This window comes from Lolium rigidum, chromosome 1, assembly GCF_022539505.1.
Source record: "Lolium rigidum isolate FL_2022 chromosome 1, APGP_CSIRO_Lrig_0.1, whole genome shotgun sequence".
NCBI classification, from domain to species: Eukaryota; Viridiplantae; Streptophyta; class Magnoliopsida; order Poales; family Poaceae; genus Lolium; species Lolium rigidum.
The window spans coordinates 15832836-15851436 of record NC_061508.1 but is presented as its reverse complement, the minus strand read 5'-3'; the positions used below and the strand labels follow the sequence as shown (position 1 = coordinate 15851436).

The following is an 18601-nucleotide window of genomic DNA, read 5'->3' as shown; positions in this document are numbered from 1 at the left end:
TGGTGCCAACATGAAAGTAATTTTGTGTTTCCCAATCAATATAACTAAGGAACAGAAAAATGATTACAACAATTGCCCCTTTAGGCTATGCTGATGACAACATTAGAAGAAATAGCTGATGAAAAAACTAGCTGTTCTATGATATTGTCCAGCCAAAGACAACTTTCGGCATGGAAACCAAATTTATTTATGCAAATGAATTTTGTTGATTCAGCACACATGTCTTGTAGCCGGGAAAGGATACATGAAAAACTTTGATCTTTGAAACATCTGAATTGTGAAACAAGGCTTAGCCTGCTGGTTTGGACTGGATGATGCCTCCTGGCCTTCTCAGGTTCGAGTCTCCGCACTCGCAACCAGCTGTTGTGCATACCAATATTTGAGGTGAGACGGTTTGTTTGCCGAGGGTTACTACACCTTTTTGGCGAGTGCCCGCTTCCATTTTTGCTGAGTGCATCCTTCATACCAAGAGTTTTTCCAGGCACACGGGCTTATAGTTATAGCAGGTCTGCCTGGTACAAGAGAGGATGGAGAATTGTGAAGTTTATTTCCAATCACCCCAAGGGCTGACACATAGTCCCCATCTTTTGTCAAACATGCTTTCACAGTGTCCGTCCCATGTCAGACGTGCTAACGTATATAGATTACAGACAAAGTGTACATGTAGGCTTTCTACTGATCGATATGTTCGTGGAAATATCTATTGCAGCAGTGACCTATTTGCAGTTCTTAAGATTGCATGACAACATATTTTTCGAAAATGGGCACTTTATTACTTGCGCAATAGACCCGGCCTCTGCATAACTAAGATGCACACAGCCGCACACAAATTCGTTACAAAAACAGAAAGGTGTTCAAATGGTAAAATAAGGTTCAAAAGACAGAAACAAAGACTAGCTAGGAGGATCTAGCCGAAGGTCACGCTGCCACCCATGTTGGGAGAAAATATCCCTCGCCGTATCCTCCAACCGTGAAGACACCTCCGTAAAGAGGTCCCGGTGCTCGACACGCTGCAACGGTATCCATGAGCGGAGCAAAGCCGTGCATCGGTAGATGACCTGCAAAAAAGAAGAAGAAATATTATTGAAAATCTTGTCATTTCTACATAGCCATAGCGACCAGATAATTGCAATCGCTCCCATCCTAATAAGACGTTTAAACCTAACATCCACACCATTGAGCCGGTTGCCAAATAAATTGACAACACTACGTGGTGGGTATAAGGTAGACCCTATTTGGACGGCTGACCATATAGACCTAGCTAACTTACATTGGAAGAATAAGTGGTTAATTGTCTCGTCTTGATGACAGAAGACACACTTTTTACTTCCATGCCAGTTGCGTTTGGCAAGATTATCTTTAGTAAGGATTACCCCCCGACGAAGATACCAGGCAAAGATTTTTGTTCTCAGCGGTATCTTCATCTTCCAAATCTTTGAATTATTATCGACTGGGAGTTCTGGCTGAATTAAAGCATTGTACATGGAAGCCACTGAGAATGAACCATTCCCGGTAAGGTTCCAACGAAATACATCCGGTCCCTGCGTCAGTTGAACTAACTCAAGACGCTGTAACAATTCCTGCCACGAGGTTTGTCTGGGACCGATGAGACTTCTTCTAAAATCCACATTTGGTGGGAAATCTTCCAACACCTTAGCGATAGTATCGCTTTTGTGGCGCACTATATTGTACAATGCCGGATACTGTTCTCGGAGCGTGGTGTTACCCAACCATATATCCTCCCAGAAACAAATTTCCGATCCATCCTTAATAGAGAAAGATCCATATGGAAAGAAAAACTTCTTTGTTTCCATAAGACCAGCCCAAAAATGTGAATCTCCTGGTTTCCAAATAACCTGAGATAAAGCCTTTGAGCCAATATACTTCCTCTTGAGGAGTGTTTGCCATATGCCCTCTTCGGTAAGTAGTTTATACAACCATTTACCGAGAAGTGCCCTATTTTTGACCTGGAGGTCTTGAATACCAAGTCCTCCATGATCTTTGGGCCGACACAGCACACTCCATTTAGCCAGCCGATATTTGCGCTTCTCGCAGTCCCCTTGCCAGAAGAATCTTGATCGGAAATAATCCAACCGTTTTAAGACTCCTCTGGGAAGTTGGAAGAAAGAAATCATATATAGTACCATATTACTCAGTACCGCATTTATGAGAACTAATCTTCCTCCCAAGGACAGCAATTTACCTTTCCAACTACTTAATCTAATCGGAAGTCTTTCCTCAACCAATTTCCACTCAGCATTGGTAAGTCTCCGATAGTGAATCGGAATTCCCAAGTACCTAATTGGAAATTGGCCTTGGCCGCAGCCCGAAAAGTTCAGTATACTACGTAACATGATCTTGGGCCTCGCCAAAACAAAACAATTCACTCTTATGGAAATTTATTTTCGAGACCGGACAAAAGCTCGAACGCGGAAAGAATTAACTTCAGGTTCCGAGCCTTGTCTATGTCATGATCCATAAAAAGAATTGTATCATCGGCATATTGAAGAATGGATAAACCTCCATCAACCAGATGAGGAATAACCCCTTCAATCTGGCCCTCAGACTTTGCACGTTCAATCAAGACAGCAAGCATATCAGCCACTATATTAAATAGCACTGGCGATAATGGATCTCCCTGTCTTAGTCCTTTCTTAGTCTGGAAGTATTTGCCCACGTCATCATTGACTTTAATGGCAACACTTCCTCCCGAGATAAAACTATTGACTAACGCACGCCACTCATCAGAGAAACCTTTCATTCTGAGAGTTTGTTGCAAAAAGGGCCACTTGACCTTATCATATGCTTTTTCGAAGTCGATCTTTAAAATGACGCCATTCAACTTCTTTCTATGCAATTCATGAACAGTTTCATGGAGGACTACAACCCCATCCAGAATATTCCGTCCTTGCATAAAAGCTGTTTGAGAGGGCCTAATCACATGATCTGCCACCGAATTTAATCGGATCGTGGCAACCTTAGTGAATATTTTAAAGCTCACATTAAGAAGACAAATAGGACGGTATTGTTGAATCCTTTCTGCCTCATTAACCTTGGGCAATAAGATAATTTCACCAAAGTTGAGCCTAAAAAGCTCTAGTTGCCCAGCATGCAGATCCACAAAAAGAGCCAGCAAATCAGCCTTGATGACATCCCAGAAAGATTGATAAAATTCAGCTGGGAAACCATCAGGGCCAGGGGCTTTATTATGCTCCATTTGGAAGACAGCTTTTCTTACTTCCTCCTCAGAGTAAGGCGAAGTGAGAAAATTATTCTCCGCTTGAGAGACTTGGGGGATATCCTCCGTTCTTGTCTCATCCAACGAGAAATTGCTTTCCTCTGGAGCACCAAAAAGCCCTTTGTAATAACTTGTAATAAACGACTTTAGCTGCTCATGACCCTCAATCGTACCCTCATCCTGAACGAGAGTACGAATAAGCTTCTTCCTGTGCCTGCCATTGGCCACACAATGGAAGTACCTTGTATTCGAATCTCCTTCCAGAATAAATTGGGCCTTAGATCGTTGGTACCATTTCAGCTCCTCTTCACGCAGAAGTTTTGCGATTTCCGCGTTTGATTGGCTTTTTTGCTCAATCTCTTGTGCGGAAAGCGGTCTAACTTCTGCTTTAGCTTCGAGGTCATCTATAATAGATGAAAGTCGCTGTTTTTCTTTTCTAAGAATGCCAGTTGTATGTCGTGCCCAACCACAGAGGTGTTTACGTACCGCACGCATTTTGTTATTCCACCTCTGTATCGGAGATACACCCACAACCGGCCTATCCCATACCTTTTTAACCATGGTTTGAAAACCTTCTCGATTCAGCCAACCGAGTTCAAATTTGAAACGGCGGTTATTCGGAGGTCTAGGTAAACCAGTGGATAATAATATGGGAGCATGATCCGAGAACCCAACAATACGTTCTAGCGCGCGTACCGTCACCATTGGAAATTTCAATTCCCAGTCGGTATCCATTAGTACGCGATCTAGCTTTTCATATGTTGGCTCTGGAAGATTGTTAGCCCAAGTAAATTGTCTGCCAGTCATTGACACCTCCCTCAAATCCAAGCTGTCTATGACCGCATGACAACATATGCATAACCTAGACCATTACGTAACTAACAATAGGGAGTAATGGTGCCAACATGAAAGTAGATTTAGTAATTTTGTGTTTCCCAATCAATATAACTAAGGAACAGAAAAATTGATTACAGCAATTGCCCCTTTAGGCTATGCTGATGAAAACATTAGAAGAAATAGCTGATAAAAGTATCTGTGCTATGACATTGTCCAGCCAAAGACAACTTTCGGCATGGAAAGAAAATCTATTTATGCAAATGAATTTTGTTGATTCCGTACACGGATCTTGTAGCCGGGAAGGGATACATGATAAACTTTGGCCTTTGAAATATCTGAATTGTGAAATAAGGCTTAGCCTGGTGGTTTGGACGGGATGATGCGTCCTGGCCTTCTCGGGTTCGAGTCTCCGCACTCGCAACCAACTGTCGCGCACACCATTCTTTTAAAGGGAAAAAAGCCGACAGGCTCTTCCCCCCTCTAGGCTAGTTTTATTTTCTGTTAGGCTGAATTTATCTGTAGTACCAAAATTATAGTTGTGTCAGTTTTGGACCATTCTCCGCATGCATCTGAGTAGGTCAAATCAGCATAAAATAGTTTTGCGTTATTCTAAAAAAAACTGCAGGAAACGGAGGTCAATTTGGACACCTGTCCCCAGTTTTTTCGAGAGCCATTTTGTTTGGCGAGAGTACTCCGCCTTTTGCCAAGTGCCTCCTTCATGCCAATAGTTTTTCCAGGCAACACAGGCTTTGCCTGCGCTGATGAAAAAACACTCAAGGGCACATGGCAAACGGCCAAATTCCAGTAACGAGAGGATAAAGAATTGTGAAATCTATTTCCAATCACCGAAGGGCTTACACAGCCCCTATCTCTTGTCAGATATGTTTACACAGTCTCCGTCCCATGCCAAACATGCTAACTTATATAGATTATACACAAGTGTGTAGGCTTTCTACTGATCCATATGTTCATGGAAATATCTATTGCAGCAGCGTTGACCTATTTACCGTTCATAAGATTGCATGACGACATATACATAACCTAAACCATTATGTAACTAACCATAGAGAGTAATGGTCCCAATATTAAAGTAGATTTAGTAATTTTGTGTTTCTCAATCAACAGAGCTAAGGAAAAGAGCAATCGATTAGAGCAATTGCATCTCTAGGCTCTGCTTATGACAACATTAGAAGAAATAGCTAATGAAAAACTAGCTGTGCTATGACATTGTTCAACCAAAGACAACTGTCAGCATGGAAAGCAAATGTATTTTTTTTTTTCGAAATGGAGACTCTCGCCCCAGCCTCTGCATCGAGTGATGCATACAGCTTTTATTGATGATTATTAAGTTTAAGTGTATGTTTTACAAAAGATTACATCATGGGTCACACAGGGTTGAGACATGAATCAACCATCTAAAGACAAGAGAAAACATGTGGCGACTCTGCGCTACCATGTTAATCTAAGATCAAAACGCCAGCTGAACTGGTTGTATATATCCCGTGCAACCTTCTCTAGCCGGTTGCACCCAATATCCAAGTCCTCGCGTTTCTCCGTTGGTTGTAGGAAGGACCACATACGGATCCAATGTGTAGCCATTGGTATTACCTGCATAAAAGAAGTTGATTTTGCATTGTTAAATATATAATCATTCCGAGTATTCCACATGGCCCATAATAAAGCACAAACACCAACTCTGATGTGCACTTTATCTTTCTTTGGTACACCCGCTAACCAATTCCCAAACAAGTTCGTAATATTTGCCGGGGGGGTAATATTAAAAGTCATATATACTACACGCCATACCATTTTTGCAAAGGGACAATCGATAATTTATAATTTATAATTTATGCATCTAATTTATAATTTGATTGATAAATTGCATGAATGGCTATGTTAGATGTGTTGGCGCTGTACGCATTTACAAACACAGTTTGCACTACGCTCCTAACATACTGCCAGTATTAGGTTGCTATGGTTTTTTTTATTTGTGCTTTTTTAGTAATCTCTATAAATACTTCAGATGAATTTGCTTGCCTTTCCTGATGGGATATAACAAAATACTTACAAGGAACCTTCTTATTTTGGCAGAGAAAACGAGTTTCAAGGGAATCCATTGGCATGTATGCAGTACAGTGTTGTGAATGTAGAAAATGGCGTACGGTTCCAACGAAAGAAGAATTTGAGACCATTCGTGAGAACTTCAACGATGATCCATGGTTCTGCACTAAAAGACCTGGCTGCTCATGTGAAGACCCTGCAGACATTGAGCATGATAGCAGCCGCATTTGGCTCATGGACATGCCCAACATTCCAAAGCCTCCACCCAAGACTGAGAGGCTAGTGATTCTGAGACGTGATCTGGCTAAAACGGATGTCCACTATGTCCTGCCAAATGGGAAGCGTGCGAAGGGCACAGAAGACGTGCAGAAGTTTCTCGACGCAAATCCAGAGTACAAAGACAGCTTATCAGTTGAGAGCTTCAATTTTACACTACCCAGGATTGTTGAGGAGACTGTTTCGGACAGCTCTGCATGGAGAACTAAAAGGGCTAAAAGGCGGGGCAGGAAAAATGCTTCGAGCCGCAAGAACTAATTATGTCAGAAAATACTACACAACTGTTCATGTGCCTACATCTTGAATGAACCTACATTGAAGCACTTTAATGCAGTGTATGTCTTCCTTTTTATGCATCAACTTGTGGTAAAAGTCTGAGATGCTTGATAAGGCCACGCTCGGTGGCCTTCTTGACGTCCTTGTACAAGTCCTACTCCATGCACCATCTGCCCAAGACATCTTGGGGCATACGTATGGTATCAGATGTACCTTTGCCGTTGCAGGCCGGCAAAGAGGAAGCTCTCACCAGCAGGGCTGTGCGGCAAACATGTAGTGCCGTTGCTTAATTGGGCTTCCGGTAATCACTGGTATAGATCGGGCTGTCACATGTGGCTGAAATGGTTCGTCACACACGATAAACTAATGCATCACTATACAAGGGTAAGCGATACAACAAAAGAGTTGCGTAACCGTGTCTGATGGGCATCCTTGCGCACACGATTATTTTTTTATCCAACCGTGTGCGAATATGATGGCCTTCGCAAACGACTTTTCTTTTCTGAGCATGTGGGTTTCGTACGGTCGCAAATGTCTTCTGTTTCTAGTCGTATGTGTTCATCTTATTTTACACACAAACTACTAGTACTCGTAGCAAATGTGTATTCAGCTTAACACTCATGGAAGTATGGTACCAAATCCCAATTATATTTCAAGAAGAGATAGATTAAATAAAGAAAAAAATTTGTAGCTTTTCTTGGTTACGTGTTCATCCCCACGATAATATGTTTTTCAACATGCAAATATTGCTCAATCCAGTCGTGATACTCCTTCTCCCATAAAGAGAGAAGCTGCACCATGCAAATATTGCTCAAAGGATCTGAAAATACAATTCCAAATGTTTTTCAATGTGAGAATGTTATACAAAAATAAAAATGATTATCACATATGCCAATTAAAACAACTAATCACTTCCGTGCAACTTCATATGGCTTTAGCCTCCTTATTTTTTCTTAGAGCTAGGTGTTTCTGCAGATAATTATCATGAATGTGAAGAAGCTATCATATATTTTTCATCTTGTAATCTGCATTCATATGGTTAGAGAACATACCGACATAACACGGAGCTGTAAAAAGAACGGGAGTGACGATACAATGTTGCTGTCGCATGCATCACCTTGCCTTATTCTTATGCAGTGTTACCAAAATAAGATCATTATCATACAAGTATAGAATGAAAAGATATTATTATAGATGGTAATACAAAGCCGGCCTAATGCATAGGTAGATCTAACACAACCATACAAAACTATACAAGTTCATTATTATACAAGTTCAGTTAACAAATAATCTATAGATGTGGAGTAATTAAAAAAGACCATATTTAGTACATATACTACATAGCTAAATCTAAAGTACAAGACTACCCTAATAGCAAACTAAATAACAAATCAACCATGTATAGATAGATCTAACAAGTTAACAAATCAACCGATTTATTTCAAGGATTTAAGAAAGACAAATGACTAATTTAACAACCTGCTTTGCGATGGAGCGCGACGGCGCCAATACCTCTAGGTAAGGAGGCCGTGCATCTCCACTCGCGTCGATGAATAAAACGTGACGATGCAGATGCAGCGCCACCAGCTCCCCCGTCGCTGTAGAGAAGCTCGTGGTGCACGAGATGGACTCATCAAAAACACATGTGCAAGATTAATTTCCTTCTTTTATTTTGAAGTTTCTTGTCAAATTTGTTTCATAAATAGATAAATATACTGGAGTGTTACTCTCTCGACTTCTGTAATGGCATGCGGCCCACTAGATCCCACCAAAAGAAAGATTTACGGATGGGCTTGGTATTGATTTAGGTGAGAACGCTCATGTCCGTGTATCCCCATAAAACCCTACCGTCCCGTTTAACCTCGAGATCCACCTCCTTCCCCAGCCGAATAACCGATCTGATTTCGTCGCCCAACCGCCAGCGCCGCCACGAGTTTCCAATGATGTCCACCTCACTTTCGAGCATGTCAATTAAAATCAACACCGACGACGCTATCAATTTTGCCGATGCCAATGCAGGTGCTGGAGTTATTGCACGTTCCTCAAACCGCCTTATTGGTGCTTGGAGCAAGCCTCTTCACGAAATCACGAACCCTCTCATTGCTGAGAGCATGGCGTTGCATGACGGGGTCATCTTCGCCAAGATTCGTGGCCTCACGGGCGTGATAATGGAGGCAGACTGCATAGAGGTGGTCAACCTCTACAATACTCGCCATATTTCTTGTTTGATTGTAGCTCCTCTTTTAATTGAGATTCGTGAGTTAGCTTCTTCATTTATTTATTTTGATATTCAGCATGCATTAAGAACATCAACTACCCGGCGCATCTTTTTGCAAAGCGTGTGAGCACTTTGAATGTGACTGAGAGCTGGATGGACGAGACTCCTAGTTTCCTGTTTAGCTGCCTTCTTGCTGACTATCCGGCGAGCGCTTATGTTTGGATAAACCTCTTCCAATTAACCGCAAAAAACTGAATCCAAGGAAATAGTTACGGGCTGACGTGCAGTTCGACGTGGAAGGTCGCTGGGTCAAAAAATAGGCGAGAGCAGCCATTCCCATGATCCCATCATCGATCCCGGCCATGTTTCCGAGGGTCAAAAAATAGGCGAGAGCAGCCATTCCCATGATCCCATCATCAATCCCATGTTTCCGAGGCTAGGGGCCGACGGCGTACAGGTCGGCGGCATAGCCGTAGGGGCTGGCACGAGCGGTGACGTGCCTCTTGGCTCCGCGACGTGCCAACAAGTTTCTCCTAGGCTTCGCGCGAGCAGCCAGTCAGGTTCTCGCTGCAGCACGACAAGGGAGCTCCCCTGACATGGTGAACTCCTTGTTGGCAGCGGTGCTGTGGGTGCTCCCTCGCCGCCATGCTCACATCATGGGAACGAAGATACTATGTTAACCTGGTAATTCTGATCAAGATCGTTCATTCGTTCATATAGTTCACAAACAAGAAAAGAAGTAGAATAAGCGCAGGTGTCGTCTCAAATGTTACTACAATAGAAAGCAGAAACTACCAGAGACCACCAGAGGGAGCTGCCGAAATCTTCTCTCTTTTTCCTCCCAATTTTAAGACCGTGGACCTTGACGTATGATGGCACGTCAGCCCGTAGAGTTTTTCCCCTAGGTCTTTACTGGACTGGACAGCAGTAAGTGAAATATTATGCTCCGTATTTACGGACGGGGTTGGTATATCGAGTCCGTCTATCCCCGCCCCGACACCCCCTAAAAACCCTACCGGCCGTCCCGTTTACCCTCGAGATCCACCCGAATAACCGGCCTTGGTTTCGTCGCCCAACAACGCGCACGCGCCGCCGCGAGTTTCCGACCATGTCAACCTCACCATCGACCATATCCTCCCCTGCGCCGGCTCCGGCCTCGCCGACGCCCTCTCAGGTCCGCGTGCTTAACCTTCTTTCCCATCCATGTTTGGTTGAGTCCGTTGCTGTTTGTGGCCGCGCGTAGGTCTGGTTGCATCTGGTTGTCTGATCTGGTGGGTTATGATCTTGATTCAGTTGCTAAAATTATCCACGTCCTGGATCCGTGAACATGAATGGAGAATCTTGGTGATTCCGCGCACATGTCCTGTAGGCGCGCGGGAAAGGATCCACGATAAACTTTGGCCCTTGAAACATCGGTCAGGCTGAATTGTGGAACAAGGCTCAGCCTGGTCCGCTTCCGTGGGCTGATGAGTACTAGCCCGTCTGGGTTTGAGTCCCCGCACTCGCAACTTGGTGCCGTGCACACCAAGTTTTTAGTTGGAAAAAAAAGAGGGGCACTTCCCCCTCTAGCCTAGTTCTTTTATTATAGTCATGTCGCTTTGGGCTATTTTTGGCAAGCATATGAGCAGGTCAGAACCAACTTAAAATAGCTTTATGGTATTCAATAAAAAGACCGCAGTCAACCGCGTGTGGTCGATTTGGACACCTGTCCTTTGCGGTGAGGCGGTTTATTTGCCGAGGGTTACTCCACCTTTTTGCCGAGTGCCCTTTTCCATTTTTGCTGAGTACCTCTTCCATGCCAAGAGTTTTTACAGGCACACAGGCTTATAGCAGGTCTGCCCTGATGAAAAATCACAACCGACCAGATTCTGGCAACGAGAGGATGAAGAATTGTGAAATTTATTTCCAATCAACCAAGGGCTTACATAGTCCCCATATTTTGTCAAACATAGTTACACAGTGTCCGTCCCATGTCAAACATGCTAACTTATATAGATTACAGGCAAGTGTGTAGGCTTTCTACTCATCCATATGTTCATGGAAATATCTATTGCAGCGGTGCCCTATTTGCAGTTCTTAAGATTGCATGACAACATATACATAACCTAGACCATTACGTAACTACTATTAGCGAGTAATGGTGCCAACATTAAAGTAGATTTAGTAATTTTGTGTTTCCCAATCAATAGAACTAAGGAACACACAAATTGATTACAGCAATTGCCCCTTTAGGCTATGCTGGTGAAAACATTAGAAGAAGTAGCTGATTGAAAAACTAGCTGTGCTATGACATTGTCCAGCCAAAGACAACTTTCCGCATGGAAAGCAAATTTATGTAGGCAAATGAATTTTGTTGATTCCGCACACATGTCTTGTTGCGGGGAAAGGATACATCATAAACTTTGCCCTTTGAAACATCTGAATTGTGAAACAAGGCGTAGCCTGCTGGTTTAGACGGGATGATGCCTCCCGGCCTTCTCGGGTTCGAGTCTCTGCACTCGCAACCAGCTGTCGTGCACACCAATCTTTTGAAGGGAAAAAAACCGACAGGCTCTTCCCCCTCTAGGCTAGTTTTATTTTCTGTTAGGCTGAATTTATGTGCAGTACCAAAAGCTTTGGAGTTTGGACTATTCTCCGCAGGCATCTGAGCAGGTCAAACCAGCGTAGAATAGTTTTGTGTTATTCTAAAAGAAAAACTGCAGGCAGCCGAGGTCAATTTGGACATCTGTCCCCGGTCTTTGGCGAGAGTACTCCGCCTTTTTGCCAAGTGCCTCCTCCATGCCAAGAATTTTTCCAGGCAACACAAGCCTGCGGTGATGAAAAACACTCATCAAACTGATGGGCACACGGCAAACGCCAGATTCCGGTAACGAGAGGACGAAGAATTGTGAAATCTATTTCCAATCACCCAAGGGCTTACAGAGCCCCCATCTCTTGTCAGACATGCTTACACAGTCTCCATCCCATGCCAAACTTGCTACCTTATATAGATTACTAGCAATGATCGGCACGGCGGCACGCCGTGCCATACAATGGCCGATTTATGGTAATTTTTAGCGGTGGTAAAGAATAAACTTCCTATCAATCTATGTAAATGATGAAATGCCATTAGGATGTGGATATTTCTACTTGTACATTAGAGAATTATATTAAAAAAAACAAAGCAACTTCAGTCACAACAGGAACTATTTTGGTGAGATATGACATCCAAATCCATGAAAAGAAGGATACATGCTACAATTCTTTTTCTGGAATACTCAATTAGACCTACAGAGAATAATTTGTTCAAAAAATAAATAAAATCTGTAGGCAGATGTTCAGACAAATAGGCACCAATTAGGTTTTCAAAAGATCGCCCTGAATTAATTAAGATCATATATCTAGTCACTTTGAAAACCCTCCAGTATTTGTAGCCAATGAAGGAAGCTGCAGAACATAATTTCACCAAAGCTGCCATGCCTAATCAATGAGAAATTGATTTCTCAAACATAATAGTTATGTCCATATCCCATGTTCTAAAAGTATAAGAACTCATGTCAGTGTGAGCCTTGCGGAAAATGATCTACCATCCTAATCTTCTAGTATTCAAAGTAATGTCCAAAGCCAATTGGTCTAGCATGTGGGTTTTACCACCAATTAGATGTGCATTTCAGCCAATTACATGGTGTGTTCATATTACAGACTGCAGATAATACAAAAACTCTGTAGACAGGCCTCCACAATGTTTTTTAGTCTGGATGCTACAGCTTTTTGTGGGCATACTGGATAAGATTTCATACAGTCTATTGCATGGCATGCCAACTAATCTGACTGAATATCTGCTCCTCAACTCTCTAAGAGGAGAACAAATGGGACTCAAAACCTGTAAGATTTGTGGCAACACAACAGACCAAACCCCACGGAGCATGGATGTGAATTCAAGATCATAAAGAGGGAGGCGTGATTGAGGTGGAGGATGCTGATAAAAAGGGAGGCATGCTTCAGATGTAGGCTCAGGAAGAGTGATCGTACCGCAGGCTTGTTAAGTGGTTAACACACAGAGCTACAACAAAGATTGCAAAGGGGGGATTTCCTTCCTGCCTGATCCAGTTCCAGCAATCCACTCGATGCTGAAATCGGTCGTCGCCATTAGATGATGAACAGTAGATTTGTAAATATATCTATTGTCTGTGGCATCAGAAACTAAACTTGGTATATCATTGACAATATTCACGTTGAGACATATATAACAAAAAATTTGCAAAGATTTGTCGAGCATTATCCATAAGACCTTGTTGTCCTAAAAAAAGTGTGTAGATGGCATAAACCAAATTGTACTTGTGTAAATGAGCGTGTATATTCATCTCTACATCATTTACACTAACCAAAAATTAAATCATGTGCTACTATACCTCCGAGTATACAATATGATGGCCTCAATATGAGAAGCTTCTGATTTCCTTTTAGGTATGAAAATCTGACATGCAAAAGATCCATGAAACCTAACCTACTGACTGAAGCTCCAAACATTTATCCATGTGTAGCCGTGTATTAAGTAAGTAATAGCCGTGAAGCATGAGATCTGAAGCTATGCATACCTAGCACTCGAAAGAAATGTACACCCTAACAAACAGAGCAACGGCAATGCAGAAGACATGGGCCAAAAAATAACTGAACTGACAGAACTGAAAGCATAAGGTGCAACGATGACGCAAGGATGCATTGCGCACTGAACTTACTGGTGAAGTCAGCAGCAGCAGTGCCGTCCCATCCATCCACAATTTGCAAATTGTGGATGGATGGATGGGATGGCATCAGAAACTATATTTGGTATATCATTGATAATATCCACGTTGAGACATATATACAACAACAAATTTGCAAAGATTTGTCGAGCATTATCCATAAGACCTTGTTGTCCTAAAAACAGCGTGTAGATGGCATAAACCAAATTTAGAGGGTGGCGGCTCTGGTGAAGTCGCAAGTAGCACTGGAGGATTGAGGGGTGTTTCCATCTCCATGAACCTTGAGTGTGAGACTCAAAATCATTGAGGGAAACCTTGAGCAGAGCAGACTGAAAAATCGAACTACTGATTGGTTAAGAAGTACATTACTCTCTATTGAAGCGCGTAGATTCAGTCTCTACCACAATTCTCCATCACTTCATTGAGTGAATTAAGTACCGTTGCGATCAAACATTCCGTGAGAAAGTGGGACAACCCAAAATTCACCTGCAGATTTGGCAAAGTCCTCTCTTATGTCCTTCCACATAGTGCGATAATGCTTTGCTCAAGTACAACTCCATAAAACATGGCATGCGCTGGTTCTTCATCAACTCAATAGCACATGGCCACAAAATAACAGTGAACTCTTAGTTTGATTTGCGATTTGCTAAATGTTGTACCTCTCATTTGTCAAATATTCTGCAGGGTAGATGTAGTGCCCGGCCTAGGGAATCATTCATGAGTCATGACCAATGACGCCACCAGAAACAAATACTAATATCACCACTTTGTAGCAGAATTGTATTGAAAAACACTGCACTGATTTACTTCTTGCTGCTTGGGTAGTTTGATGCCACCTAGCTTATCATTACATAACAACTCCTTCTGGATTTTCTGAACAACCAGATGGTCTAATGATCATTGGTTAGAAAGAAATGTGTAGCACGGAAGATAACCCTGCCTGCTGAGTGGTAATGATTATTTTCATTACCATCCAAATAAGTGGATTTCAATTTCCACTAAACCAATTAACAGGAGGGTAATTGCACTGCAGCCTCCAGTAGTAAGCAGCAAATACATTCAGGGAGACCATGAGAAACCAAGAAACTGGCCCACCAAATTAGTCTCCTGAAAGGGCAAACAAAATGCATTTATGTTACATATATAGCTTGCCTTTGATAAGAAATTTTTGGATAAGTTTAAATCAGACATAATGATTTTCACATCATACTGTCGGTCAAAATAAAAAAATCTGGAAGTAGTAAGTTTCAAAGAAAAATATTATGTTCATGTAGTTATGATCCAACTCCTGTTTTCTTTTGTTTAAAATAGGAATTGTAAGATCTCGCAGATCACATTAAGTCATAAAATACTCCAGGACTCATTTTGATCAACCACGTGGAAAAGAGTAACCACAAATACCAAGTACCAACTTTGCTCTGCTACAATTAAAAGCGGTGATAAGACTATGATTCTCATGGTAACTTCCTAAAATTTAGCATTAGGCATACCTTTCGTCCAGAATCTGGCAATGGCTGATTAGTCATGGCATCATCAATCATAACATCCTCATTGATGTTTATAGAATCCTGTTGAGACACCTCTCTCATAAGCAATTACCTCTTCATATGTCTGCTGTAAGATATCTTTTGCTGTTTCGTACATTGTCTCTGATCCATATCCTTTCTCAGCACATATATCTGATGGCACCAACACATAGGACAACATAACGGCTTGCAATGGACTCAACAAACATCCGCATGATGGTTATCACCATTGTATTCAAATAAGCCATCATCTATTAGGAATACTCCAAGAATATGACAGACATAAATTACCCGAGGACTCAAAGTACTTGAAACTACATTTTACCATCTTAGTGGAAGCATTATAAGTTCTTAGGTTGCACAATGCGCACAAGAATCATCTAAAGCCAACTAATCTAGAAAATATTTCGAGTATAGACAGCAGGGACATAAGATTGTACACTTGGTGGTCACTTTAGTCTGAGTTCCCGTCACATGGCCGTTTGGGCACCTCCTAGGGAGAGCCTCCCATATAGCTTCAATCAATCGGACATGATAAATCGGAGATGCGGTTCAGACCTCGCTGCCTTCGCTGCCCAACCCGACAGAGGTAAATCACAACCGCCTTCGCTGCCGGACAGAGCGGCCAGAGCGTTACTTTTATCAGCAAGCACACCATCACGCCCAACCCGACTGCAAGCCAAAACCGAACAAAAAACCTCATCAACCCAACCAATCAATCCCAAATCACAACAACAACAAATCAAACCGAGAGGTGATTCCCACGGATCTAGGGAGGAACTGGAAATCTGAAAATGGCCAGAGAAAATCGATGGTGAGGTTGGATGGGCATCGTGGTTAGAATTGGAAATCTGAAAACCAACCCATCCATCAGCAACACCTGCGCCAGCAGGGAGCTGACCACCACCATGGGCTCATCCTCCAGCTGCGAAGGGGAACCTACAGGTTCATTGGCTTTCAGGAGTAGATCCATCAGCGTCGCCAGAATGGCGTCTAGCTCCACGCCGCCTAGAAACACCGCCACCGCCCGTGGAAAGCGCACCACTGGTGGCCTGCCCATCAGTAGCCCATAGCCCATCCACCGCCACGATGCCGACGACCCCCATGTGCTGGTCCATCAGCAGCGCCCCATCACCAAGAAGCCGACCACCGCCCAACAACCGCCACCACCTAATTAAGCTCGCCGGCCGCGCCGCCGGCCGCCGCTTCCGAGTTCCATCGTTCGAGGCAGCACCTAGGGAAAGGTCCCGCCGCGGCCTGATCCGCGCAGGCTTTTTCTCGGTGGTAAGGGCCGGACACCACGCGGCTGCAGGGATGGAAGGAAGCGAGAGAGGAGGACTCGATGGCGGGGGAGGGAAGACGATGAGGGGCTGCTCGTGGTACATGTTTGACTAAGGGGAAAAGCAAGCAGAGGAGGCGTGTGCGATCGGTTGTGTAGGTACTGTGTCACCGCTTTGACTGAGCATCCACCGCATCGACACAACTTTTCATACATTTACTTGACTGTGGTCACACGACCGGAGCACCACAAAAATCCAACATAGGTGCATCAATAAAAGAAACCATGCACATGTGTAACCACCAAATGAGTCCCAGCGCGTCCAAAAATTCCCACAGGGTACCAAAACTGCACACAGAAAATAACCGACATTAATTCAGAAGTAGTTCAAAATTAGGAGAAAAATCAAAGTTGTTGAGCTTTAATATAGTAGTTATACACAAGTGTGTAGGCTTTCTACTGATCCATATGTTCATGGAAATATCTGTTGCAGCAGCGGTGACCTATTTGCCGTTCTTAAGATTGCATGACGACATATACATAACCTAAAACCATTATTATGTAACTAACCATAGAGAGTAATGGTCCCAATATTGAAGTAGATTTAGTAATTTTGTGTTGCTCAATCAACAGAGCTAAGCAAAAGAGCAATCGATTAGAGCAATTGCGTCTCCTGGCTCTGCTGATGATAACATTAGAAGAAATAGCTGATGAAAAAACTAGCTGTGCTATGACATTGTTCAACCAAAGACAGCTATCGGTATGGAAAGCAAATGTATTTATGCAACTAATTTATAATTTGGTTCTTGATAAGTTGCATGAATGGCTATGTTAGACTTGTTGGGGCTGTACGCATTTACAAACACAGTTTGCACTACGCTCCTAACATACTACCAGTATTAGGTTGCTATGTTTTTTTTTTATTTGGGTTTTTTTAGTAATCTCTATAAATGCTTACTTCTGATGAATTGCTTACCTTTCCTGATGGATATAACAAAATACTTACAAGGAACCTTCTTATTTTGGCAGAGAAAACGAGTTTCAAGGGAATCCATTGGCATGTATGCAGTACAGTGTTGTGAATGTAGAAAATGGCGTACGGTTCCAACGAAAGACGAATTTGAGACCATTCGTGAGAACTTCAACGATGATCCATGGTTCTGCAGTAAAAGACCTGGCTGCTCATGTGAAGACCCTGCAGACATTGAGCATGATAGCAGCCGCATTTGGCTCATGGACAGGCCCAACATTCCAAAGCCTCCACCCAAGACCGAGAGGCTAGTGATTCTGAGACGTGATCTGGCTAAAACGGATGTCCACTATGTCCTGCCAAATGGGAAGCGTGCGAAGGGCACAGAAGACGTGCAGAAGTTTCTGGACGCAAATCCAGAGTATAAAGACAGCTTAGCAGTTGAGAGCTTCAGTTTTACACTGCCCAGGATTGTTGAGGAGACTGTTTCGGACAGCTCTGCATGGAGGACTAAAAGGGCTAAAAGGCGGGGCAGGAAAAATGCTTCGAGCAGCAAGAACTAATTATGGCAGAAAATACTACACAACTGTTCATGTGCCTACATCTTGAATGAACCTACATTGAAGGTACTAGTAGTAGCGCGATGGTACATGGTTCTACAGTAGTGAAGTCGGTTTTTCTCTCTGTGATGTTGTACTGTTTTATAAGGATCCGTGGTGTGACTCCAAGCACTTTAATGCATTCCATGTCTTCTTTTTTATGCATCAACTTGTGGTAAAAGTCTGAGATGCTTGATAAGGCCACGCTCGGCGGCCTTCTTGACGTCCTTGTACAAGTCCTACTCCATGCAGGCAAAGAGGAAGCTCTCACCAGCTGGGCTCTGCCGCAAACATGTCGTGCCGTTGCCTAATTGGGCTTCCGGTAATCACTGGCATAGATCGGGCTGTCACACGTGTCTGAAATGGTCCGTAGCACACGATAAACTTACCCGCCACCATGCAAGGGTAGGCGATACGATAAAAGAGTTGTGTAACCGTGTCCGATGGGCATCCTTGCGCACAAGATTTTTTTGATCCAAACGTGTGCGAATATGACGGCCTTCGCAAACGACTTTTCTCTTCTGAGTATGTGGGTTTCGTACGATCGCAAACATCTTGTGTTTCTAGTCGTAGGTGTTCATCTTATTTCGCACACAA

At 43.0% G+C, this 18601-nt stretch overlaps 2 protein-coding genes across 2 annotated transcripts in view; both read left to right on the top strand.

The window, feature by feature from the left end:
• The window catches only part of LOC124667995 (methyl-CpG-binding domain-containing protein 4-like), an 85749-nt gene extending 79079 nt beyond the window's left edge, over positions 1-6670 (top strand). Inside the window, exon 2 of the mRNA XM_047205209.1 lies at positions 6167-6670. Within this exon, the coding sequence (XP_047061165.1) occupies positions 6167-6670 (504 nt within the window). The remainder of the gene's footprint in view (positions 1-6166) is intronic.
• Positions 6671-17473: 10803 nt separating this feature from the next.
• Positions 17474-17968, top strand: LOC124667984 (methyl-CpG-binding domain-containing protein 1-like). Its single transcript, XM_047205200.1, has one exon. The coding sequence runs from the start codon at positions 17495-17497 to the stop codon at positions 17966-17968; it is 474 nt and encodes a 157-aa protein (XP_047061156.1). The 5' UTR covers positions 17474-17494.
• Positions 17969-18601: the final 633 nt, after the last annotated feature.

Excerpts from the sequence above, each read along its gene's own strand:
- LOC124667984 (XM_047205200.1), top strand. The coding sequence starts at position 17,495 with ATGTATGCAGTACAGTGTTGTGAATGTAGAAAATGGCGTACGGTTCCA.